General features: G+C 45.0%; 1 protein-coding gene across 8 annotated transcripts in view; it reads left to right on the top strand.

The window, feature by feature from the left end:
* CHST10 (carbohydrate sulfotransferase 10) overlaps positions 1-25,477 on the top strand; it is a 41,021-nt gene extending 15,544 nt beyond the window's left edge. For 6 of the 8 annotated variants that reach the window (XM_045204763.3, XM_045204762.3, XM_024571883.4 and 3 more), the window contains 4 exons: positions 2,997-3,088; positions 8,868-9,102; positions 11,461-11,566; positions 12,989-14,514. In XM_045204763.3, the coding sequence (XP_045060698.1) occupies positions 2,997-3,088; positions 8,868-9,102; positions 11,461-11,566; positions 12,989-13,526 (971 nt within the window). In that variant the 3' untranslated portion in view covers positions 13,527-14,514. Of the gene's footprint in view, positions 1-2,996; positions 3,089-8,867; positions 9,103-11,460; positions 11,567-12,988; positions 14,515-16,976; positions 20,120-25,461 lie in introns of those variants that run through there. The other 2 variants (XR_008426921.2, XR_006657020.3) reach the window with 2 other exon arrangements.
* The last annotated feature ends 1,834 nt before the right edge of the window (positions 25,478-27,311 follow it).

The raw sequence follows: 27,311 nt of genomic DNA, 5'->3' as shown, positions 1-27,311 counted from the left end.
GGGGAGCAAATACCAGGAAGTTTAAAATCATAAAAATGTTAAAAATTGGCAGATGACTGGCCAGTATGTGAGCTGTTCCCCAGCTATGAAGCCTGTTCTCTGTGCTTCTGAGTGTATGAAATAGGTTGCTTTCAAAAACTTCATTGATAAGTCAATAGTTTAGAATTCAGGATACATTGTCTTATTTAAAACATTATTAAGAAAGCTTAGATTTCTACGAAACCCACTGAACTGTGTTGAACTAGCCAAACACTGCAGGGCTAGTAGTAGTAGAGAATTGTGGAAAGAGGAAGTGACCAGATAGGAGTAGAATGTTACTTTTTCAGTTAGCATATTGGTGCTCAAAGATGGTAAGGTTGAGCAGGAGGAGCATGGACAGATGTCGGTCCCAGAGCCCTCAGAGTGCATTCAGCAAGTTTGAGCTGATGGCACTGATGCTTTTATCGAATTTTGCACCATAAATGTAACGCTCTTTGTCCTTATTGCAGGTGTAAGTCAGTTCCTGTGTACAGCTTTGGTTAGGTTACATTTTAACCCAAGCCTAGAAAATGGAGAAAAGATTTTAGTGGGATTTTCATAAAAGTGTGTGACAGAGATTTTGATTGGAGCCAGTTAACTCGAAGCTGTGGGAGATGGGATTATTATTGTCAGGGCAACCGTAGGATGTTCTCATCCGTCCTCTGCAGGGATGACATCGGGGCTTACTGCAGGGCCTTCTCCTGGCCATGCTGGCCGGGGAGGGGGACGGGAGGACTGGGACAGGGGGGGCTGCCGTGGAATGCGCAGTGTTGGTATTAAGGACCTAAGGGGAGTAGGTTTTGATTTTTTTTTAAAAAGTAAACTGTACCTTTGTTCATGATTTGTTATGCTGATTTTAATGCTTTTATTTGCTGTATATATATTTTCTTTCTAGTTATGCATTAGTCTTTGTGAAGTTTTGAAAGTAAATGTTTAATTATAGAGATCTGAAAATTTTCTTCAAAGTTTGCCCCAAAGGTTCCCAAAATCAGTTTGCTATAAATTACTACTTTCCAAATAGACTAGCATTTTGTAAGATTTCTCTAGTCTCATTTCAGTTCCCATGAATTTTTAAATTAATATGTAATCACTAACATGGCTACTGTTGGCTTTTTTTGATTTTTAAATTTTATTTGGGGATTGCTATAGAGTCACATGCTGTTGTAACAAATAACAGAGTGGGTTCTGTGTCCCTTGACAAAGTTCCCTCCAGTGGGAACACCTGGCAGAACCAGTGCTGCAGAGTCAGGAGCAGGGTTTTGACATTAGTATTCAAGCTGCAGAACACCCTCATCACCCCTGGAGTTCCTCCTGCTCCCCTTTTATAGCCACACCCAGCTCCTCCTCCCTGGTGCTCCCCCCTCTCCGTCATTTTGGTTTTGGAGCATATTTTAATAGGAGGGCGTTCAGAGGGCTGGGTGAAAAGGGGAGGGGATTACAAAGTGCAAATGGGTAGTTACAGAATAGTCACGGGGTGTAAAGTACAGCACAGAGAACGCAGTCGATATGGGACTTTGTATAGTGCCGGACGGGTACAATACTTGTTGGGGGAACCGCTTCCTGAGTTACAGAAATGCCTAGACACTACGCTGCATACCTGAAGCTGATAGAATACTGAATGTCAACTGTGATTGAAAATTTTTAAAAATTTTTTAAGATAAAATGAGGGAAAAAAATTTATATCCAGTATGTGACCTTCTAGGATTGCCTTTTGTTACTCAGCATAAAGAAAATCCCTGGGGATTCATCCAGCTTTAGAGCATCGGTAGTTTGTTACTTTTTATCGCTGTATTCCAGGGTGCGTTCCAAGGCGGGTATACCCATTTGTGTAGCCATTCACCTGTTGAAGGTCATCTGGATTGTTTCCAATTTGGGGCGGGGCAATTTGGGGCTATTACAAAAGAAGCTGCTCTAAGCATTCGTGTACAGGGCTCTGGGAGAACATGAATTCTCATCTCTCTGGGGTAAATGCCTGGGAGTGCTCTTGCTGGGTCGTATGGTAGTTGCGTGCTTAGTTTTTAAAGAAATGACCAAACTATTATACCATTTTACATTCCTACCAGCCATGTGTAATGCATAAGTGGTTCATTTTCTCTGCATCATTGTTAGCATTTTGTGTTTTCACTATTTTGTATGTTAGCCATTTTGATAGGTGTGAAGTGGTATCTCACCATGGGTTTTTTTTTTTTTTTTCAATTATAGCTGACGTACAGTATTATATTAGCTTCAGGTGTACAACCCCATGAGTAGACATTTATAACTTATGAAGTGATCACCCCGATAAATCTGTTACCCCTCTGACACTGTACAGTTATCACAGTGTTATCGACTATATTCCCTATATTGTACTTTACACCCTTGCGGCTATCCTGTAACTACAGGGTGTGGCAAAAGTAGGATTACAGTTGTGAATATATGAAACACAGTTTATTCTTATATTATTATTTATTAATTGTTATATTATTTTCCATATAAGCAACTGTAGCCCCACTTTTGCCCCATACTCTGTCAGTTCACTGTGGTTTTAATTTGTATTTGCCCGATGGCTCCTGATGTGGAACATCCTTTCACGTGCATTTGCCACCTGTGTATCCTTTTCGGTGGAACATCTGTTCATGTCTTACCCACTTTCTATTTGGATGCTTTTTTACTGTTGAGTTTTGAGAGTTTTTTTGTGTATTCTAGATACTACTCCTTTGTCAGATATGTGGTTTTTATTTGAGGTTTATTTTATCAATTTTTCCAAAGATTTTCTCCTATGTTTAAAAAAAGTTTTACAGCCATACGAGTCTATAGATGTTCAGTTACTCGAATACCACTTGTTGAAAAGACTTTCCTCATCTATCAAAGTGATTTTGCACCTTTCAAATGCTAGTTGGGCATATTTGTGTAGGTCTGCTTCTGGGGCGTCTTTTCTGTCTCACTGACCTGTGTGTCTGCTCCTCCATGAAAGGCATCTCAACCTCTCTGTCTCCTAGCCTACAGCGTCAAGCAGGAGTTCCTGTTGCTGACAGCCATGCCGGATACAGGGAAGCTACAGGGAGAGAAGCAGTTTCCTGAGGAACTGAAGGTGGGCACAGCAAGGCAGAGGGCACTGTCCCATTGGCCTGGTCAGCAGAGAAGCAGGGCTGCCTATTCCCATTCTTACTTGTGTGTCTCCCTCTCTGCTCCCTCCCTCCAGCACCAGCGGGGCCCCCACCATTGTGTGGGCTCTAACCTCCCCTCTCCAAGCTCATCAGCCATTTCCACTTATCATCGTGTTCTGCTCTATAGTCCCTACTTCTTGTCACTTCTGCACATTTCTGCTTATCTTTTTAGCTTCTCTTGGGGGAAGCACAAGTCACAACTGTTTATGTTCCACACAGTGCTTTGTACATCATGGGTGCTCTGTAAATGTTGATTGTGCCAAATTTCTGACCAGCTGGCAGGGAGCCTTGCTAGGGGAGTGGAGGATGTCGGGCAAGGTCAAGAGAAAACCAAGGGTGTGGGAAATTGGAATCATGGAACTTTAGAGTTAGAAGGGGTCTTGGACAGAAGAGCAGGTAACCAATGGTATGGATGAGAGAGCTGAGTTTAGGAAAAAGGCTGATCACCCAGAGTCACGTGGGAGTTAGTGGTAGAGCCCAAGGCTGCTGACTTATTCCCAGTGCTCTCCTTCCTTAACATTCTGATCTCCATCTTTCTCTTCAGGCTCCTTTTACACATAAAATCCTAATCATATCTTAGCCACAGTGCGGGACACCCTTTTGAGATCTTCTCTCACTTGCTGGCTCCTATTCTGGATCTGGAAGGTTTAGGCTGAAATTATGCTGGAAAGAATGAAATAGATAGAGCAAGCTCTAAAGATGTTTATCAGCCCAGAATTAAACCACAGAAAAGGGATAGTTCCTGTTCATAACTTAGAGTATGAAGACAACAAGTTAGAACCCACGAAGTCCGGAAAGCATGCGTCTGGTCAGAGTCATGATTGGCCGGAGTTAACTTTTCACAGGACGTGGATGCAGTAAAGATCAGCTCAGCAGGACTCTTTTATCAGATGGGCCTGGAATGTTGCTTTAAGTTTGAGGTGTTCCAGGGAAGGGAAAGTGTGGGTGGACTGTGGAGACAAGAAACAAACCTATAGCAAATAGGATGGTGACTTTAATAGACAGAATTAAGGAAATTGATGTTTGGTGACTTGGATCAATAAGGTAGGGTAAGAATTTTGCAAAAGGAATAACGGACTTTGAGACAAGGGTACTGCCAGGATGCTGCAACCCTGTGAAGAGGAACACACGTCATCCGGGCAGTCGCTCTTTCTGCACAGGCTGCTGGCCTGCAGGCGCCACCTGCGGTTGGAAGTGCTGCACCTGACTGTCCCTTAGGGTTACTGGGTTTGAATGTGTCTCGTGCAGCAGTAGTGGGCCTAGACTTTCCACCCGGTGTTCTCTGTCCCCTTCTTCCTCCTGCCCTATCCCATTGATTCTCAGTAAAATCAGAGGTGAGGAGAAAGAAAATGGAAGAGTGGTCAGACGTAATTTACTCACGCCGAGATTTGTCACATGATGAGCTCAGCATGTTTTCCTCAAAGAAAGGTGATTTATGAAGGAGATCAGGTTGCATAGCTTACCATTAAAAGTTTATTTTATATATGATGTAGCTGAATATGTGAATGGCAAATAGTAGAAAGTGGTATCAGACATTAAAATTGGTTTTGTATATTTGCAGGGGAAAAATAGAAGGTGAATTGTCAGTCAGTAAACACAATTGAATGAGAACAATTTTTTTTTCTTTGTAGATAATCCCTAAGCTTAAAAAAAAGCAAATTCAGAAAGTAACAGATTTTTCAGCAGTTTCTCGATAGGACTTGTTTAGAGTGCTGCCCTATGATGCGCTGCTCGTTAGTGTCATCCGTGATCGGGATTACACCTGAGGTTTAAAATAGTTAGAACAGACTGAGAAGAGAGAGACTCTTGGATAAGTGAGTCAGAGAGGGGTTTGATGAGGGAATGAGGTTAAAGTAGACCAAAGCAAGAAGGCAGTTAGGCTGGTGCTGGTCCCAGGAGGCCAGGGCAGCAGGCTGTGCTCCTTGGGGAGGATCAGAGGGGTCTCTGCAAAGGAGCAGAGTGGGTAGGTCTGCAGGTGCTCTCTCTCACTTCCACAGTGTCTTCAGTTTAGGAAGGAGCCATTACAATCGCTAAGACATTCTTCCCTCTACCAGGGAAACCCAGGAAATTCAATCAAACACAGGAGTGAGCAACAGTATCCTGCAAAAGTTATGCACATCAGGCAGTTTGGTTGTAGCAGATCCATGAAGGAAAAGCAGGGAGCTGGGTAGTGGGTTGGAGCCTGTATTATCCCGAAATTTCCAGTGTCCTTGTTCTTGGAGGCTTATGTCTTCCTTCCTCTATGTAACTGACCCAGTTCCTTGGGGAAGACAGGTTGTTATAACTGGCCCATAAACGAACTACCTGGCAAGCCTAAAATATTTTAACAGCTACAACAAGGGCATTTTGGTCCATTTAATAAAGTTAATTTAGAGGGACCATCTGCTTTGAAATCTTGGGGAGAAGTTCTTTGTAACGTGAAGGGAATAAATAGACAGAGCAGCAGAAACATTTCAAAGTACTGAGTAAGAGGGCCAGAACCAGAAGTTGCCAAAGGAGTGGGGCTGGGGAAACAGGCTACCTAGTCAGCATTGCCTTTGCCTCACCATCCACCGACACACACACCCCTGCTCCTCACACGCACGCACGTGCAGTGCCATGGATGTTCTCACTCAGCCGAGGCTTTCCCGGTGTCTCCACAAAAGTGCAGTGTATCTAAGCACAGAGTAAATATTTGTCAAATGAATGATTCTGCAGCCTAACAAAGCAGTAGGATTTTGAATTGAGCATTAGGGAAAGGCCTTTGTGTTACAGATATTCTAAGTTCTAAAGCAGGACCAAGGGGTGCCATGCTTTGGAACTTGAACTTTTTTTTATCTGTGTTGCCTTTTCAAATCAGCCTTGTTTTGAGAAGGAAAATCAAATGAGCCCATCTTGGGTCCACTTTCCTTGCCAGCTGTATGATTCATCTCCATGATTTACTGGGCAGTGGAAAGGCCCTGAGGAAGTCTTTAGGAAGTGGCTGGAAAGAGTAGGTGTCACTCTGTAGAAAAAAGGAGGGAGGGAGGAAGAGAGGGGCCTGTGGATAGTGAGAAAGGGATAGGCCGGCCCCACAAGGAAATCCAGAGAGGGCTGTCATAGAGGTTTGTGGAAGGTTGTGCTGAAGAAAGAGAAAAATGATATGCTTGTTTTGAGGAGCCTCCTTTGGGTACATAAAATTCCCAAATGTGGCAGAATTCATCTGCAGATCACTAGGAAGACTTTTCTAGAACTTTCCAGAAGTCTTTATAGGTGCCCACATCCCTATTCAGTATTTTTAAATCAACTTTTTTTAATGAAGAAGTAATACATACTTGTGTATTTTAAAGAAACACCCAAAATTGAAAGGAAAGAACATCAACTTTTGTATATTTCCTTTTTAAAAACCATTCATTTAGGTGTTATATGGTCTGTGACTCTATTTCCCCAGGGTAAACACAATTATGTTTCTCTGTAATGCAGATTAAGGAGAAGGGCAGGGTTTTTTCTTGGCAGCCATATTGTGCCAGAAGTGTACTGCTGTGGGTGAATGCTGGAGCACCTCCTAACTTAACATGACCTCTCCACTCTGTCTCACATAAAGCCCACCCCCGCCCAAATGTCCTTAGGACAGCACATTTCCTGAGCCAAGGATACAGGCAGAAAAGGCTATTGTTTTCCAGGCAAAATCAGTGAAGAGACATGCACTGAGATATCCTGGCAAAGTGATGAAAATGATCTTAACAGGAAAAAATGCTACAAGTCACCCAGGTATTAAAAATGTGTTGACTACAAAGAAATGACAGTGGGGGTTGGGGGATGGACTCTCTGCTGTATTTGATGCCAGAATACAGTGAAGCCTCCGCTCAAGAATTTTGTGGGGCCCTGTCTGGTGTGGCTCAGTGGATTGAATGCCGGCCTGCGAACCAAAGGGTCTCTGGTTCAATTACCAGTCAAGGCACATGCCTGGGTTGTAGGCCGGGTCCCCAGTGGTGGGTGCTTGAGAGGCAACCATACATTGATGTTTCTCTCCCTCTCTTTCTCCCTCTCTTCCACTCTCTCTAAAAATGAATAAATGAAATCTTTAAAAAAAAGAATTTTGTGGGAAGAGATGTGACTCAAGTATTTTCATTCAAGTTGAGTTCTGTGTGAAGGCAACAGAGGACCTGTCTTAGCTGCACATGGGCTAGAAGTTATGCCTCCTGTATACTGTGTTTCTGAGGGGGCGAAAACCTATTAAAAGACCTATTCTAGATAACTCAGAGGGGTCAGAACTAGCACTTCAAAAATGGTGGCATCACAGAATAAAAGAAGTACAGCCCTTCCCTTGTGTAGCTGTAACCGAACCCAGGTCCAGCTGCCTGCTGCCTGCTGCTACAAAAGCCAGTACTCGAGAGGCAGGTGCTGATGTAAAGGAAAGTTGTATCTTTTCAGGTGCTGGCCACATGGAAGATAGGGACACATGTCACAAAGCCCATCTCCACCTCTCAGTGGAGGCAGAGGTTTTATAAGGAGGGAGAGGGGACCAGAACAGAGAGATCAGGGGAGGGGGTTGCAAGTTCTCTGCGTGCAGACGAGCACAGTCCATTCTGATAGGGCAAGTGACGGTCCGGTGTGTGTCATCCTGGTGTAGCCATCCCGGCTTCATGTCATCTCAGCTTCATGTCATCCTGGATCCATGGTTGAAGGTCAGCAAATCTCCCGGAGCTGGGATCCCTGAAGGTCAGTGTCTGTATCTTTTGAAGCTAGTTGCTAGGATTCTTATACAAACACTCTGTTTATCTACAAGCTACGTATTAGAGTCAGCAGTTACAGGATAATGTCAAAAGAATCGTGGGGTGGGTTATAGTTCCCTGTTACAATTTTCCACTGTTATGTAGCTTGGATCCCAGGCTCAGAAACCCAGCCACAGGCTGAGCTCCCAGCTGTCGTCTTGGTCCCGATCTCCTTGGGTCTTCCAGCACACCCGCCCCTGCTCGGTTTTTAGGCCCACGTTCCTGGTGGGCATAGGTTTCTGGCATCAGAGCCTTCACCTCACAGTTCCCGTGGATTTTCCCACCTGGTCTGACAACCCCTTCGAGAACAAACTAGTGCTGGTGTGCTCCAGCGTTTGCTCCCAGTGGCTGAACTTCAGTGAGACTGACACGACTGCCAAGCAACACCCTCCCCTCTCCTTAACTACCTTTACAGAGAAGCGTCCTCGTGTGCTTTTCACTGAGGAAATGGACTCATGGTTTCTACATTTGCAAAACATGCTGAATGACCTGCCGTTTTCATTTCTTTTACTTAATAAACCAGATATGCTGGTATACCAGAGTAGCTTCGAAACAGTCACCCTGCATGCAGACAGCTGGTCCTTAGGTACAGTCCACATACACACACTCACAGTCACGTGGAGGGAGATGCTGGAGAGAATGAAGGTGGCAGAAACTGGCCTTCACTGAAACCCTGAGTGAGAAGTATCCTACAGTTTCCAGGAAATTATGGTTCGTCATTCATCAGCAAAGTGACCGGCACATAGCCGACCCCCCACTCCTCAGTTTGTCCAAGCTGAGGGTGAAGGAACAAGAGGGTTTGCTGTCTCTGATTGAATGTGAAGGTGAATCAGGTCCACAGGGCCTTGCTTGTGTCTGTGATAGGCAGAGGTGTGTGCCCAGCACAAGGCCAGGGAGCAGGGCCTCCTGAGGGGCGTCCTGTCTGTACTAATGAAGCCTTCATGCCCTTTTGCCTCCCTGTTACTTACAGCCGACTGGGAAGATGCTTTCAGACAGGCAGCTTGTTCAGCCCCTAGTCTATATGGAGCGCCTGGAGCTCATCCGAAACGTCTGCAAGGATGAGGCCCTGAAGAACCTCTCCCACACTGCAGTGTCCAAGTTCGTCCTGGACCGAATATTTGTCTGTGACAAGCACAAGATCCTTTTCTGCCAGACTCCCAAAGTAGGCAACACCCAGTGGAAGAAAGTGCTGATCGTGTTAAATGGTGCGTGCCGTGCCTGTTGTCTGCCCCACATGAGAGACTTCAGGGTTTGCCGTGGGAAAATCACTGCGACCTGGGCGTGAGGGACAGAAGGGGATAGAAAGGAGCCATAGGAAGGGACATCTCCTAAGAGGGGCTGGTAACCTTTCAGACAGTTCTCTGTTGTGTTTTTCCTACTAGTGTTGTACTTTAAAAGTTGGTGAGGAAAAGTGTACTTAAAATATTCCCTCTTCAAGGTACAATGGCATGTGGGTTATTTTGATATCTTGTTATTCAGTAGCACAGCATTATGTTCATTAGGCAGTGGGCCTGTATCTGCTGCGAGAACACCACGTGTGTTGCAGCAGTGAAGTGATGGGACTGCCACACGTGGTCTCCGTGGTGAGCGCGCTGTGGTGCAGTGTAAAGACAGGCCGAGACGGTAGGTCAATAAATAAGTACGGTTCATTCCAATAAAATTTTATTTAGGCGCACTCCAAAAAAGAAGTCGGTTTTCAAAGGGCCACGATCTCCTCCCTTTCCACAGCGGGTGCCCACCTCAGGCAGCCTGCCCACCCAGCGGATCCCTGTTTGTCTCTTCAGATTCACAGCTTTGATTCTTACTAGTCACTGGCTCTGTCCTCGGGAGTCAAGGCCCCACATTGACAGAGGACCAGGAAGCTGCCCCTGTAGCTGTCCGTCCTGTAGTGAGAAGGGCTCCCAGTGGGTCTGGGGGCCTCCTTCCCCCCAGACAGCATTCTGTGCCCCTTGGGTGGGTAAAGAGGGTCTCCACTTTTCACCAAGCATTTATATTCAGAGTATTTAACTGACCTGTTTCAGGAAATCTGATGTGTTCTTGGAAACAGATTAGATCATTGAAAAGTGACCTCATACATAACAGTTTTTCATTATTCACTACTCTTTTCAAACACCATCTTTATTAGTTTAAACCCCACTTACTCTGAACGGACGCCAAGTCATTTTGGGCTCTGTCAAACTCAACTTTGAACGAAGCATGGGTCCGGCTGACAGCAGTGCAACGTCTGGATGAGGAGCCAGACCTGGGACCCCTGCGGAGGGTGGCCCTACTGCTGCCACGTTCTCAGTGGTCAGTTTGTTGCCATGTGGCCTTTTCACTGGTCGGTTGGGGGCCAAGGGGGGGAGGGAGACACTTGCCTCATTTTCTGGTATATAATGAATGTGCTTGAGCAATCTGATAGCATGTTGAAATTTGGACCTTATAGAATAAGGTTACAAATCAAATTTAAAACAATGAAGTATGAGACTTAGATATCTGCCACCACAGTATGAAAAGCATTAGTGTTTAAAGAAGTACACCCACTTCCAAGGACAAAACAGGAGCAGGTTTGCCAGGTGACATATAGGCACGCCTCAGAGATCCTGTGGGTTCTATTCCAGACCACTGCAGTAAGGTACGTATTGCAATAAAACAAGTCATAATCTTGTTGGTGGAGGGTCTTGCCTTCAATTTACAAAAATTCAGTTTGTAAAAAAACCCAGCGTCTATGAAGTGCAATAAAGGAAGGTACACCTGTCGTAGAAAAACAGGTGGTCCTGTGGCTGACTCCTGCTGGCCCTAGATGCATCTGGATGGGGACAGGTACCTGAGCAGGTCCTTGTACAAATGCACAGAGTTGGTTCATTTCACAGTCGTGCTCATTTTAGAGCCACCGACAGCAGTTGGCATACAGTCTGGACTGGTGCTTAGACCTGTGGGGGAAGGAGGAGCTGAAGAGACAACACAGTGGCCACTGCTCAGATGGCCCAACAGGTTCTTCTCTGCTGGACTCCCACCAGTTTTCCAAATCGGGGCTGGGCTACATTCGCCACTGCCACGCAGATCGGTTCCCTATAACCTAGGAACCACATTAGGCCCAGGGATGTGGTCCTGGGAGCACCTTGCCTCCCCGCAGTAATGGGCCTGTGAGGGTGCTGTGGGTGTAAACTGTGTTTCATGGTCCTGCTGCGCTGGCATGTCCCAGTCTGATGGCAGAATAAGAGGTGTTGGTCTCAGGCACTCTGTCTGCATGCAGTGATCTGTTTGTCGTGGCAGATTTAACCCAACTCCAGCGCGTTCCCGGGGGAGGTATGGTCCTTCCCACTCCTTGCTCCCTCCCTCCTCCTCCTCCTAAAGTCCTCCTCCTTTCGTCTGTTTCCTCTAGTTGGCTTACAGATTGCCAGCCAACAGCTTTTGTTCACTCTCATCTTGCCATGTGAAGTCATCTTAGTTGGAATTCAAAGGCCTCATCCTGGATTTTGGGGATGACTTGTGGGCAACATGGGCCCAAGTCAAGAGACAGGCATCTTCTCTAAAAGTAGCACTGAGGTGGCCAACCCAATTTTCCCTTGTTTACTTCCCAGGAGCCTTTCCTTCCATTGAAGAGATCCCGGAAAACGTGGTTCATGACCACGAAAAGAACGGCCTCCCTCGTCTTTCCTCCTTCAGCGACGCAGAAATTCAGAAGCGGTAGGAACAGGTTCCTGTGGGGAGGGTCATTTTGATAAAACCCCAGGCTCAGTTCCATACTTGCCCTGCATCCCAAGGACACCTCACGTGGTCAAGAGGCAGCCAAGCACATGCCCAGAGTTCAGTGCATTTAAATTCAGAAGTCTCGAGGATTTCAGAACAACTGTCCACCCTTACCTTCATGCAGCCCATTAAAATGAAGGTTATGTCATTTTCCTAATAGAAATGAGTGGTCGATTTTGTTTTGCTTTGGATATGTTAAATTTTATGGACTTACTGAATCCGATCTTGATTTCATAAGAAAGGGGTTTAGGTTGCAGGGAAGCCTCACTTAGTTTTTCATTTTTCCTGAAGGCATTATCCCTGCTTCCACGGTAACTGCCCCAGGAGTGCTGGTGTGGACTGGACCTAGCACAGACCGCGCGACTGACGCCAGCGGTCACAGCAAGGATGGGCACTGGCTTTTGCAAATTAGTTAGCTAATAAATTGAAAAGTTCTCTTTATGAATTATGAAAGGGCCCCATAGAACAATGTTTAAAAGGGATAAGAAAGTCAGGGACCAACTGAACTTTGCCCTCTCTCACTCTTCAACACCTTTTCATTGGTTCTAGCCCTGGTTACGCATTCTTCCCAATTCCTGCAAACCCTTCAGGGTGTAGGTGCTAAATGCCAGAGCCAACATCTGGGCCAGGGCTGTCCTGTTGCCCTCCTAAGCTCCTGTCTTGGGGCTTTTATGATTGGAAATGAGTCAAGTCCTGCGGAGCACTGAGAGCAGTTTCTGGCCTGGAATAAGCACTTATGACAACAGCTTCCTCACTGTTCTGTCATTGCTGTCTCTGCTGCAGGCCCTTTGCTCCCTTGTGCCACCATTGCCACTCCTGCAGGTCTCCCAGGCCACCTCTCCTGCCAGCTAGAGCCTGAAGCTTCTTTCTCCATCTTCTCTTACCACATCCTCTCATGTTTGCTGCCCCTGGCAATTTTGAATTGAATCTTTAAAGATATAAAGTAACTTTCTCTGGCCTCAGTTGTTCCTAACTCATTCAGAATTCCTGCCCTTAGGATTTTCTGCTCAAAGACAAAACTTTTAAACATTCTTAAAGTTTTGAAATACTCAAATAAAACAAAACATAGGTTAAATAGATGTTTTCACAGTGTCCCCTGAGGGTGAGGGGGTAGTACTGTGGCCTTGGACAGTTACAGTGTGTGAGCCTGCCTTTGCTCACCTGCAGCCCGGGGTGCTAACAGGTGGGGTTGCAGTGGATGGAGGAGGTGCACGTGAGGCACTCCGGGCTCGCCTGGCGAGGGTTCAGGACCCTGCGGCCACTGCTCTGCTGTCACCGTCCACTCCTGCCACGCTCACAACTGGCACCACCAACAGTATCACTTAACCTGTTGTTTCTCTTCATTTTTTTTTTCTTTAGCTTGAAAACCTACTTCAAGTTTTTTATTGTAAGAGATCCCTTCGAAAGACTGATTTCTGCTTTTAAGGACAAATTTGTTCACAATCCCCGCTTTGAGCCTTGGTACAGGCATGAGATTGCTCCTGGCATCATCAGAAAATACAGGAAGAACCGGACAGAGACCCGGGGCATCCAGTTTGAAGATTTTGTGCGCTACCTGGGTGATCCAAACCACAGATGGCTGGACCTTCAGTTTGGGGACCACATTATTCACTGGGTGACATACGTAGAACTGTGTGCGCCCTGTGAGATAACGTACAGTGTGATTGGTCACCACGAGACCCTGGAGGATGACGCCCCTTACATCTTAAGAGAGGCTGGCATAGACCACCTGGTGTCATACCCCACCATCCCTCCGGGCATCACCGTGTATAATAGAACCAAGGTGGAGCGCTACTTTCTGGGCATCAGCAAACGGGACATCCGCCGCCTGTATGCCCGTTTCCAAGGGGACTTTAAGCTCTTTGGGTATCAGAAGCCAGATTTTTTGCTAAACTAATTTGTAGGACTGTGAATTAAGATACACTTGTTAGACCAGAGGCTAAGCAGATGGAGACCTGTGCACAGAAATGATGCTTCCTCCATCACACTCCTGAAGACTCCTGCGTCGGTGATGGGCCCACATGTGCCTCGGCCGATGAAGCTGCACCCTGACTGTGATGGCACAGTTTGAACATCAGGTGCACTGAGGGCCTTCGTCCCCCACCCCCTGCCAGTGCCAGTAGGTCTTTGCTCTCTTTAGGGAAAAGAACTAAACATTTGCAGTCTAAAGACCAGGAGGAAAAATTCTATGGCACTAGGAGTCATTTCCCTCAGCTGTCAAGGAGGCGGGTACGGTGGAGATCCCCTAGATGGTGGAGATCCCCTGGACGGAATAGCACACAGCACTGTGAGGGGACCTGAGAGATTATGGTGTGCAGAAATTGCAGGGGCGGATACAGGCCCAAACTGCATAATAAAATTACACCCCTGGCTTTCATCTTGGCGCTGCTATAATCATAGAGGTAAACCATTCTTTCCATGACTGTCTTGTTCCTGTGACATTCAGGGGTGACCCCAGGGCACTTTTTGGCAGCCTGTCTTTTCAGAATGCGTGCCTGCGTGCTACCAGTCCATGTTTCTGAGCCTCTGCCAGCCAAGTGATTATCTCATTCAGCCCGAGAGAGAGAATTTTGGAAAGTGAGGGGAGTGGAGTGTGTATTCTTTCCACCTGAGAAAGCAAACATCTTTGAGGGCCTTAACGTGGCCCGGGGAAAGGAAGAGCTGGTTGGGTTCTGGAGCTCAGGCTGCTGTGGATTTGGGCATGCCTGTCCTGATTGTTGTCCCTCTCTGTCTTTGTCCCATCTGGATGGGCAGTGGGACTTCTCTTCCTTTGTCCTCCAGGCCTCCCCCTGGGGCTGAGGCCAGCAGGGCAGCATTGCAGTCAGTGCAGCTGACGCATTTCGGTCTCATCTCAGGCAAGTGCTCATCGCTGGACCTGTTTTTGATGGTGCCGTCACCCCGGACTCTTGCGTTGGATAGTGAGGTTCACCAGCAATAAAATCCTGGGCTGAGGCAGCCTCCAGTAATACATCTTCCAGGCACTGAGGTGCCTTCTGACCCTGAGAGCCCTTGAGATATGGGGTTGTTTCCCTGTGAGAAGTCCCAAGTGCCCAGGAGCCCAGCTTTTCTTCCAGGCAGCCTCACCCTTCCCTTTCTCAAAAGGGCTGCCCGAGTCTGTAAATGTGAAAGTAAATTAAAATAAATATGTCCAAACCTGACATGAGCTGCCCTTCCAGGGAGGGTTCTCTTGGCCGTGCACAGTGCCTGAGGCCTGGCAACAGGGAGGGGGAGTGCAGGAGTGCCCAGACGGCTGCTGGTGATGGGGCCACGGGAGGGAAGGCTCAGGTGAGACTGCCGCAGCAGCCTTGCTGCAGGGGCGGTCCGTGTGGCAACCGCTCGTGCTCAGTTGACACGCGGAGGATATAACATGAGTTATTTTTCTGTAAAGTCTTGTCAAAGTCATTTCACACCTAATCAGCTGATTGCCTCTTTCATATTTGAAATATAACTGTGAATAATATATTTGAACTTAAGGCCTTAAATTTAGTCCTAACTTTTTTTTAAATACCTTTTTTCTCTGAAATAAGGGTTGGAAAGTTGGGTCCCCAGGTGTCCCCTAGTCCTGTAGCTTTTAGATTTAGGTTATTTTTCTTTGCATTTGGGTCGTTTTCCTAACCGATTTTGCCAAGCAAGTAGGGATTGCCACCAGAACATCTGGACATTTCACAGCATGTCCAAAGCATTCGTTCCCCACCGCCACCCCATGCCCTGTGGCTCCCAACCCCCCCCAGCCGCCCCACCACAGTCACCCTCCGCTGAAGTCATTCACTTCCTCCAGTCTCCAAACTCCTTTCCTCCCTTGGCCCTGAAGAGTAGGTGCCCACTCTCCTGCCACTACAGGCATTTTTTCCCCTTCCTGCTGCACAGAGGGAGCTTTACAAATGCCACCTGGAGCTAACCTGGCTGCTTCCTTCCTAGAAATGAACACTCTGCCTATGGGGGAGACCTCCCTTGCCTAGCAGGTGTCTTCTGGGCAGCTGTCTCGATCTGTGCCCATGCCTATTCCAGGAGAGCTGTGTCCTCAGCCCTAAGCCTTCTCAGCTGACCCTGGACCTGCCAAAGGAGCGGGGCTGCCAAATGGGTGGGGCACTAAGATGGGTTTGGGGCTGAGGTGTCACCAAGGGTCAGGGCTCACAGCTTGTTCCTGGGCAGAGACACCTCCAGGTAAGGAGATGGGCAGCTCGAGGGGGTGGCTGATGCGGGGAAATGCAGTTCACCAGGTGTGAGGGATGTGAGGGACCCAGGTAGCATCCCTCTTGAGGTCCTGGGAGCCAGAGCCTCTGAGCAGGGAGGGGTCCCAGAGGGTTCCTCAGGGATGTTGGTCCCCTTCCCCGACCCTGCTTCCCACTCTAAACCCCAGCATGACCTGTTCAACTGGAATCTCCATAAGCAGGGAAGAGCAGGAACCTGGATTGGAAGGGGGGAAATAAGATGGCAACTAAATATGAGTCAGAGGAAGCCTTACCACCTGTTTGATGAAAATTAAGTTGTTCAAGGTACCTTTTCCAAGCCCTGCACCAGGGCTGTGGGGGTCCAGAGCTAAACAGAACAGCAGGCTCATGGGAGAGGAACAGTTTCCGGCTGAAGTGACAGGTACACTGGGAGGGTAAAAGGGGTGGGGAGCAGGAATTACAATTTTCTTCTTTGCTCCCAAGCCAGTTTCCCTGTAAACTTTATAGTAGTTGCCTTGAAGCCATGGCCTGGATGGGAGTAGAACATTTGCAGTGTATTTCTTTCAAGGCTGAGTCACCTTGTTTACCTGACATCTCAATGGGCCTTGGTCAAAACCTTTTTAAATCTTATTTGCTGTTGTCTGGAATCTTTAAGTGTTCAATTCTCGTAACACTGCAAGGGCCCAAACTTCTGGAATTTTTGTTTGTGCTCACCAGTTTATACTATTCAATTCTCTCTCTCTCTTCCCAACATACATACCCCCTTCACAAGTATCGAGAGGAACAATTCAATACACGTTATCATTTTGCCTCTTCTCTAGCAGTCTGTTCTTTGTCAGTCATATTATCACAGCTGACGGTTTCACATGATATTTCTGCACCACATAACAACATGGGTCTCAATCTTTCCAGTTCCCTCCCTCCCTTCCTTCGTCCCTTCCTTTCTTCCAGTCTCTTTCTTCTTCTTTTTTTTCTTCTTTCCTTTCTTCTCTCTTTCCTGCTCTCTTTATCCTAAATCAGCCACTTCCCCTCCTCCCACCCAAGAGTGTGTGACTCTCCAGGTTAGGGACTTTTCCCATACATTATTGTAGCTCTAGATCCTGAACACAGTGGGTGCTCCGTAAATGTGGAATCAACTAGGTATAGTCATTGAGAACAGTGGTTTTTTCTTACAGGGATGCTCCTTGACCCCCTTGGTTACCCATCTGCTGCTCACCTTGGCATGGCTGCAGCAGCCGTTAGATTCCCTTTCCAGATGCCTGCATTTCACTGCGGAGTAGTGATTGACGGATGCTGCTTCTACCCCACCCCAAAGCTTGAGAAGAGGGGTGCTAGATAAAGGGATGTGCACACACACACAAACACAGAAGCCAGTTTCTAAATGTATGCTCTTACTGGGGGTGCTTTGCCTTTTCCCTTAGGAAAGTGCCCCATGTGAAAGAATAATGACAATTTGCACTTTCATCTTGTAACAAGTGTAAGATACACTTTAGAACTTCTGTACATGCTAGTACAATGGTCTGAGAACTCTTGGCAGCTCAGCTGAGGTCACAGTACTGACCTTTCTGTCTCTGTAGTTTTGCCTTTAACAGATATTTCACATAAATGGAATCACGCAGTACATAAATTCTTCAGTATGGCCTCTTTCCCTTAGCATTGTCTTTTAGATTCATCCATATTGTCACATGTGTCACTATTTTGTTCCTTTTACTGCCGAGTGGGCATTCCATCCTGTGGAAATACCTCATTTTGTTTATTTATTCACCATTTCATGGATATTTGAATCGTTTAAAGTGTTTGGCTCTTACAAGTCATGCTGATGTGAACATATACATTCAAGTGTTAGTGTATATATGTTTTCATTTCTCTTGGGTAGATACCTGAGCATGGAGTTGGTGGTCATAGCCAGATATTGTTTAATAAAAGGATAAATCAATGTAATGATTTTAAAGAAGTTTCTAAAGGGCAAAAATACTAGAACCAACCTTCATGTTACATGGAGAGTAAAGCTAAAGAACTACCCTTAGCGATTCCACTGCAACATTATCTACAACCTGGAAGGATGATAAAAGCAGCAGCAATGCATTCTAGTCTTTATTTGGTCAGTAGATATTAGATATAGTGACCAAACCAGTAGACTTTTGGGCCAGAGACCACCCCACAGGAAGGTGTGGTCACCCCGCCCAGGCCAGGAGAGCTGGGAGGCCTCAGGAACTCTGCTCTGGAAAGCCGAAGTGACAATTTGTTTCCTCCTCCCCCGCCCCCCAACAAAAAATATATACATGAAATCTCATGGTTAATTTCATTTAATTTTCTGATGTTTTACAATTTTTGCCATTTCAATTATGGTATATCTCACTGATCTTCAAAATAGCCAGTTGTGGAAATGCATAAAATTTTGGATTAACCAAAACTGGTTCTTGAGGAGGAAAGTGTCGGGGACCTCTGACCTGCATAGCATTATGTGCACTTCCAAGTATGAGAAGAGGAATAGGATGGCAGGGGTGAGAATACCTATTTTATGGTTGGGGACATCAAAGAAGGAGCTGCACAAGGTAAGGGGGTCCTTGGGCCACCCCTTACAAGCTGTCCCGTTGCAGTTTTTCTGCCAGAGTTGTTTCACCATCTTCCTCTAGGGGACGCTGTTTCCTGTGTTAGCTTCCACTAAACCCAGGATCCCTTCCTGTGAACCAGGAAACTCACTAAGATAGTACAAAAGGTGAGGACAGTACAAAAGCTATTGTACTGAAATTAGGCCCAGAACAAACATGGTCAGGTTTTCTCTACTGAAAAGCAGGTAGAGAGTAGGAAATCAAGCTAAGTCTACAGAGAGCTTGCCAAAATCTCAGAGCCGTGGAAAATGAAGTTTTGTTCATTTCATTAAGTTATAAGACATAAATACAAACAGCAGATTTCCTTCCCAGAAGATAATTTTTAGTAAAAGGCTGCTAAAGCCTGAAGGGTTTTTAGTTTGTTTGTTTTTTGGTGGTGCTGGTGGTTAGTTTTTAATTTGTAACCCCTTGTTTTGGTCTTCGAATGTCTTCACCATGATTTTACTTATGCTAGAACTTGCCCCAGTGATAGTTGGAATAATTCGAGATAACTCTCTTTGTCTTGTATTGAGAGGAGTGGGGAACTGCCATGAGCAGCTATTCTGTTTGCTAAGGGCTGTCTTCACCTGCAGTGCAGAAAGCAGCTGTCTACCACACAGGGCTCGGCTGCCTCGTCCTTAACACACATTCTTCAGGGGTTTGGTGGGAGTTTTCTAAAAAGAAATCTTTCCCAATGCCTGTCCACAATTTCACACTCATCAACATCGACAAAACCCAGGTATGAGTCATTTTTCTATTTAACAATTGTTCAAACTTCAAATTATTCTACAGAATGATTTTTTTTTTTGCTTAATAAGAACCCAGAAAACATAGTAATCAATATAGACTTAGTAATCAAGAAAACATAGTAATCAATTGAGCCCTGGGTGGTGTGGCTCAATTGATTACTATGTTTCCTTGATTACTTGATTGGTTAGAGCGTCATCCCATAACCAAAGGGTTACAGGTTCGATTCCTAGACAGGGCACATGCCTAGGCTGTGGATTTGATCCCTGGTCCAAGCACATATGATCCCAGGTCCAGGAGCCTATGGGAGGCAACCAAATGACGATTCCCTCTCACATCGATGTTTTTCACTTTTCCTTCCTCTCTCTCTAAAAGGAATTTTAAAAATGTCCTTGGGTGAGGAATAAAAAAGGTATGCAGAGAAAGTTTTGTGCAAGATATATATATGTATATATCTGTGTGTACATGTGTGTCTGTACACAGATACACACACATGTCCATATATCTGTGTAATTTAGGTGAATTTCAGTAAGCCTACCACTTCCATTCTTGGCAAACATGAAATGTATGCTTTGTTTTTATGTGAATCCCTTTGTTTTCCTTCTTTAAAAGCTTTGCACTCTATTCATTGACTCGTATCTTGCTTTCCCTGTTATCTATCATGTACACACTCCAATGACAAACTTCAACCTCTGTCACATGAGGTGATTGTCTCCCATGCAGGAAAGCCACAGCATCCCATTGATTCTGCCTTCTCAGTATTAATGGAAGACAGCTTTTAAAAATGTAGATAGTGCCCTAGCTGGCATGGCTCAGTAAACTGGGTGTGATCACGCAAAGCAAAAGTTCCTGGGTTCAATTCCCAGTCAGGACACAGGCCTAGGTTGTGGGCCCAGGCCCTGGTTGGAGCATGTGTGAGAGGCAATCCTTCCATGTTTCTCTTACACATCAATGTTTCTCTCCCTCTCCTTCTTCCTTTCTCCAATAAATAAATAAATAAATAAATAAATAAAATCTTTTAAAAAATAAGAAATAAAAATGTAGGTGGGAACCCACATGTAGCCACCTGGGGAGGCCTTGGTGGGTATGGTCCTTTAAACCATGAGTGAAGAGTCAGGAGTGTAGTGAGGGAGCTGAGAAGTGGGTACCAGGCCCAGAAAGAGCTGTGAATGAAGACAATGCAGGATGGGTAGGTTTGTTGTCTGCCTCCCATCCCCCACCCCCCACCCCCTGCCTTATTGCTTGCTTTTTCACCAGATGATTTTGGAGAGTGGAAACAAATAGCCTGGTGGTATATGAGACTGAGTTATATATTTAAGAACTACTTTGTAAAGAAGATTTATTAGGAAATTGTGGAAAGGGATGGTTCAGAGAAATTTCCATTGTAATGCTGTACATGCCCAGTTTCAAGGAGCTCCAATGGGGAAAAAGGCCACAGAGCTTTTGTCCAATCAACAGCCTCATACTGTTTCACCAATAACCCCATTAACACCAACGATGGTTTGTTTCTGCTTCTGGCCACAAGTTCCGAGCTTTAAGAATGACTGGTGGTTCTATAGAAACCCACACCATCTTCTGCTCACTGTGTCACAGATAGCTGGGGTGTTGTCACACCTTATTTTTATACTGTATGAATCCTATGAAGCCAATGCCTGATTTAAAGAAAAAAAAAAATCTTGGGGATGGGTCCAAGGTAGCAGCACAGGAGACCTTGAACTCAGCTCCTCTCATGGATCCATAATATATAGCTACATTTTATGGATTGGTTCCCTCTGAAAAAGATCTGAAAACTAGATGAACTTGCTCCTTCATGACAGAAGATAACTGCATCATGATGAGTGGGAGAGGCAGAGACTTGTTCGCACCACAAACCACAAACAATCCCATCCCTGGTGGGGTGACACACAATAGGGAGGGATCTCTTCAGTCTGGCGCTTCTCCCAGAAGAGCAAGTGGTCTATGGCCTACATCAGGCACCTCAATGCTTGGAATCTCCACCTGAGAGATGAGACTCCAAAACATCTGGCTTAGAAAACCAATGGGACTAATGTCTAAGGGACCCAAAGGGCAATAGGGAACTGAGATCCTCCTTTGGAAGGACTTGCTGAGGTCTCACTCACCCCAGGATCCAGCACACAGGCAGAAATTTGAAAAGCACCTAGTGTATATATGAAGGAGATTCGTTTGCTAATATTAAAGCACCTGCTGGAGGAGCGGTGGACGGTTGAAACTCTTTCTGGAGACAGAGGCCCTGGCGGATGCTGTGTTTGTTTTCAGCTTGTCCTGCTAACACAGAGGGGCGAGCATGAATGTGGAAGCTTCTGTCTGCGCAGGCAGTTGCAGCATTTCCCACTCCTGGCTGGGGCAGGCAAGTGCAAACAATCCCGGCATTCTCCCACTCCCTTGCTGAAGATGGCAGGCATGCGCAGTGAAGACACTCCCTCACTCCCCGGCATAGTATAGCATTTATGTAGTAGTGAAGAGCAGCAAGGTCTGGGAAGTATACCCTGCCTCAACCTACAGCACAGGCTACTCCCAATTTCCAGGTGACCAAGTGGAAGCCAACTTACAGAAAACCAAACATCAAGGTGAAAACAAGACCACAGTCAGCCCTTGATTATCCAGGAGTAAACTAACTGTGACAGGTACAGCAGGAACCTGGATCAGAGGGGCTGATCTCCCCAGCAGGCACCTTTAATTAGGCTGATAATTGGACATCAGCTAATTATAATGCACTTCTACTATCACAGTCCTAAAGAAGAGAGCCAATAGACTGGGTGAGCAGCCCAGGAATCACGCTCCTCTGTGGGGGAGGAAAAATTGGGTGAGACCTGAAACCCAGCCACCATAGTTGCCCTGGGGCGGGGATCCAGGACTAACCAGGAAAGATGAGCTTACCTGGTCCTGCTGAGCCTCAACCATAGTTAATCCACAACATGCAAATAAAACAATGCAGAGGTGATAGCACTCAGTAAGAGAATTCCTGAAGGTGAGTTCCTGAGGGGCCCCATCATGACAAAAGAGTGTCTCCAGCAATCTGGCTCTGGGGTGCTCACCCACTGCTCTGCCCAGGCTCTCCATGTGGAAGGGTCAAGCCCTGTGACCTCTGCTGTGTTCATGATGCGTAATCTCACTGACTTCTCATAACTGGGGACACCCACAATAGATGCTTTAACTATTGATATCTAACTCCCAACCTTGATATAATTTTGGTCACTCTAATGATGATAATCCTTCTATCTGACCCTTCATATTTTATGTAGCACTTTCATGTACACTAGCTCATTGGATCCTGAAAACAGCTCTGGGGATTGGATAGAACACTGGTCATTGCCTCATTTGTAGATGAGGGAATTGCAATAGTATTGCATACTATTACATATTCCAAATTACATAGTAACAGTTATAATAAAGACTGGAATCCATGTTTCTTTATTCCCAGGCAAGTCATCTTTCCATCATATTGCACGGGTTGACTATTGTTCTTAATGCCCACTGCAGTGTGCTGGAATAGTCTTAAATTAATCTTGTTAAATGAAGAGTCTGTGGAAAACTTAAAATACTAATTTCTTTTCTTTTGGAATTCCTGGGACCAGAAAAGTTGTTTGCTTTAGTAGTTTTCTTCCATGTGTTTGCTTCACTTATTACCCAGATTAAATTTATATTGATCTTAAGAGCAGAAGAATTGTTTTTATTTCAATAATAAATATTGAGAGCATTTGTGGCTTCCAGCCAAGATGGAGGCGTAGGTAGACACACTCACACAAAGAAAAGAAGGACAACAACATTTTAAAAACAAAAAACAACCAGAACTGACAGAAAATCGAACTGTATGGAAGTCCGACAACCAAGGAGATAAAGAAGAAACATTCATCCAGACTGGTAGGAGGGGTGGAAACAGGTAGCCAGGCAGAGAGGACTCATGGCAAGGTGGAGGCTGGGGGACCCAGCGAGGTGGTGGATTGTAGAGAGAGGTGGACAAGGCTGCAGCTATCAGACCCCACAAGGTGGTGGCTAGAAGACCCCTCGGTCCCACATTCATGCATAGATAAACCAGGAGGAATGGCGGGGAGTGAAACAGACCGCAAGACTCAGGGCTACAGCGTGGGGAGATAAAGCCTCAAACCTCTGATTGAAAACACCCATGGAGGTTGAGGCGGCAGCGGGAGAAGCTCCCAGCCTCACAGGACAGTTCATTGGAGAGACCCACAGGGGCCTAGAGCGTGCACAAGCCCACCCACTCGGGAATCAGCACCAGAGGGAACCAGTTTGATTGTGGGTAGCGGAGGGAGTGATTGCAATCCGGCAGAGTGGAGCCAGTGCCATTGCTCCCTCTTGGCCCCTCCCCCACATACAGCATCACAGAGCAGTGACCAGCATTACCCCACCCTGGTGAACACCTAAGGCTCTGCCCCTTTACATAATAGGCGTGCCAAGACAAAAAAATGGCCCAAATAAAAGAACAGATCAAAGCTCCAGAAAAAATATAACTAAGCAATGAAGAGATAGCCAACCTATCAGATGCATAGTTCAAAACACTGGTAATCAGGAAGCTCACAGAATTGGTTAAATTTGGTCGCAAATTAGATGAAAAAATGAAGGCTATGCTAAGAGAAACAAAGGAAAATGTACAGAGAACCAATAGTGATGGGAAGGAAACTAGGACTTAAATCAACACTGTGGATCAGAAGGAAGAAAGAAACATCCAACCAGAAAAGAATGAAGAATCAAGAATTCGGAAAAATGAGGAGAGGCTTAGGAACCTCCAGGACATCTTGAAACGTTCCAACATCCAAATTATAGGGGTGCCAGAAGGAGAAGAGGAAAAACAAAAAACTGAAAACTTATTTGAACAAATAATGAAGGAGAACTTCCCCAGTCTGGCAAAGGAAGTAGACTTCCAGGAAGTCCAGGAAGCTCAGAGAGTCCCAAAGAAGCTGGACCCAAGGAGGAACACACCAAGGCACACCATCATTACATTACCCAAGATTAAAGATAAGGAGAGAATCTTACCAGCAGCAAGAGAAAGGGACACAGTTACCTACAAAGGAGTTCCCATAAGACTGTCAGCTGATTTCTCAAAAGAGACCTTACAGGCAAGAAGGGGCTGGCAAGAAGTATTCCAAGTCATGAAAGGCAAGGACCTACATCCAAGATGACTGTATCCAGCAAAGCTATCATTTAGAATGGAAGGGAAGATAAAGTGCTTCTCAGATAAGGTCAAGTTAAAGAAGTTCATCATCACCAAGCCCTTATTATATGAAATGTTAAAGGGATTTATCTAAGAAAAAGAAGATAAAAAATATGAACAGTAAAAATGACAGCAAACTCACAGTTATTAACAACCACACCTAAAACAAAAACAAAAGCAAACTAAGCAAACAACTAGAACAGGAACAAACCCACAGAAATGCAGATCACATGGAGGGTTATCAACAGGGGCGTGGGAAGGGGAGACAGGGGGGAAAGGTACAGAGAATAAGTAGCATAAATGGTAGGTAGAAAATAGACAGGGGGAGGTAAGAATAGTATAGGAAATGTAGAAGCCAAAGAACTTATATGTATGATCCATGGACATGAACTATAGGGGGGAAATGTGGGAGGGAGGCAGTGGGCAGGATGGAGTGGAGTGAAGGGGGGCAAATGGGATAGCTGTAATAGCATAATCAATAAATATATTAAATAAATAAAATAAATATTGAGTATGTGGGATAGTTTACTTCCTATTTTTCTATGCATTCCAAATTCTATATATTTATCCACATGATACTTCAACTATGTACTCCATCTTTCTGTCTAGAGGCACATTCTGGACCTGGAGGAGGGAATGGATCCCAAACAGAGAATAGAGGTCTCTGAGCTTAGGAAGCAGAGATTGGAGGACAACCAACTGGAAGTTGTGGTGCAGAGTACAAGAGAAGAGAGAGATACAGAATTAAAGACAGAAAGAGCTACAGAAATTTGCATGGGTGTCCCCTTGAGTCTTTCCTGAATAATGTGGTGTGCAGGATGAGAATCCATGAGGTAGAGCAAGTAGAGATCAGAGAACAGAGCTCACACGGTCCTAGAAAGTATGCAGGCCCACCATTATCCAGAGTAAAAGTCCTCCCTAATCATCCAGGCACTCAGTAGAGAGCCCAAAAAGAGCCACAGCTTAGAGGTGGGGCTATTCAATCCCTAAAATAAAGGTATCCCTAGATCCATCATAACAAATCTTGAAATAAGCCTCAAAAGGAACTGAAAGCAACTTAACCTGCTACCAGAAAAATTTCCACACTTTTTTAAAAGTCCTCACCCAAGGTCATTTTTTCATTGCTTTTAGAGAGAGAGGAAGAGAGAGAGAAAAACATCAATTGGTTGCCTCCTGAAAACGCCCAGATGGACCTGGACCAGGAGTTGTATGCACCTGGATTAGGGGTTGAACCTGCAACCTAGGTATGTATGTGCCCTGACCAGGGATCAAACCCAAACCTTTCAGTTATGGGATGACCAACCAACTTAGCCACACTTTCCAGGGCAATGTCCTATACTTTTTAAACAAAACAAAATCCAGATGTCATCAAAGCAAAATTTACAATTTCCAGCATCCAATTAAGAATTGCTAGATGTGGCCCTGCCTGGGTGTCTCAGTGGATTGAGTGCTGGCCTGTGAACTGGAAGGTCACTGGTTTGATTCCCAGTCAGGTCACATACCTGGGTTTCGAGTCAGGTCCCCAGTTGGGGGCATAAGAAAGGCAACCAATTGATGTATCTCTCACACACTCATGTTTCTCTCCCTCTCTTTCTCCTTCCCTTCCCCTCACTCTAAAAGTTAATAAATAAAATCTTTAAAAAAAAAGAATGACTAGGTATGCCAAGAAACAGAAAAAAAAAGTGACTCTTAACTAGGAGAAAAATCAGGAAATAGAAGCAGATCCAGAAACGAAAAAATTGGCAGAAAAGCGACATTAAAATAATTGTTATAATTATCTTTAAGTATTTAAAAGTAAATGTTAATACAGTAAGAAGAGAGGTGGAAAAATATATAAAAGAACAAAATGGAACCTGTAGAGATTAAAACAAACATCTGGAAATTAGAAAAAAATCACCAGATGGGAAAAAGAAATCATAGATTAGACCTTGAAGAAGAAAAGATTAGTGAACTTGAAGATGTAGCAATAGACAGCAATTATTAACTATCCACCATAAAACATGGAAAGACGAAAATAAGTGAACAGGGCCTCCATGACTTATGTGACAGTATCAAATAGTTTGGAATTGGAATTCATGTAATTGGAATACCAGAGGAGAAAAAGGAGGATAGAAACATATATTTGAAGAAATAATGGCCCCTAAATCCCCAAATTTGATTTTAACTGTACACCCACAAGTCTAGTAAGCACACTAAACTCCGAGAAGGGTAAACACAAAGAAAATTACCCTAAGACACAAAAGATTCCTAAAAAAAGTGATAAAGAGAAAACTTTAAGAGCGATTAGAAGAATAAAAGGACATACATAAAGGGGAACAAAAATAAGAATGGTCACAGATTTCTTTTTTTTTTAATCCTCACCCAAGGATATGTTTTTATTTATTTAATTTTTTTTGAGAGAGAGAGGAAAACGTCAATGTGAGAGAGAAACATTGATTGGTTGCCTCCCATATGTGCCTCAAGCACGTATCGAACTCACAACCTTTTGGTGTATAGGATGATGCTCCAATCAACTCAGCCACCCAGCCAGGACATAATCACAGATTTATTATCAGAAATTATGCAAGCCAGAAAAATGGAATGGCATCTTCAAAGTACTGAAAGAAAGTAACTTTCAACATAGAATTCTGTGCTCATCAAAAATAGTTTTCAAAAATGAAGGCAAAGAATTTTTTCAGAAAAATACCTAGGAAATAATAGCACAAAAGGTGGGGTGGAAAATGTAAGTGTATGGTTTCAAGTTTTTTGCCTTATTACTGAGCCAATAAAATAATCTATAATAGGCTAACATAGCAGCCAGTATGAATGTTTTCAACTGTAAGTCAAATCAAAACCCTCCAATAGCATCCCACCTCACTCAAGGTAAAAGCCAAACTCTACATCCTGTGAGGTTGGACACAATCTGAGTCTCCTCTGTACTCCCACCACTATGACCTCAATTAATAATACATTATCAGAAGTTTATGTTTATGTTCCTATTT

The sequence above is a fragment of the Desmodus rotundus genome, chromosome 5, assembly GCF_022682495.2.
Source record: "Desmodus rotundus isolate HL8 chromosome 5, HLdesRot8A.1, whole genome shotgun sequence".
Lineage (NCBI taxonomy): Eukaryota > Metazoa > Chordata > Mammalia > Chiroptera > Phyllostomidae > Desmodus > Desmodus rotundus.
The sequence above is the reverse complement of the archived record's forward strand: the minus strand, read 5'-3'. Positions and strand labels throughout refer to the sequence as shown.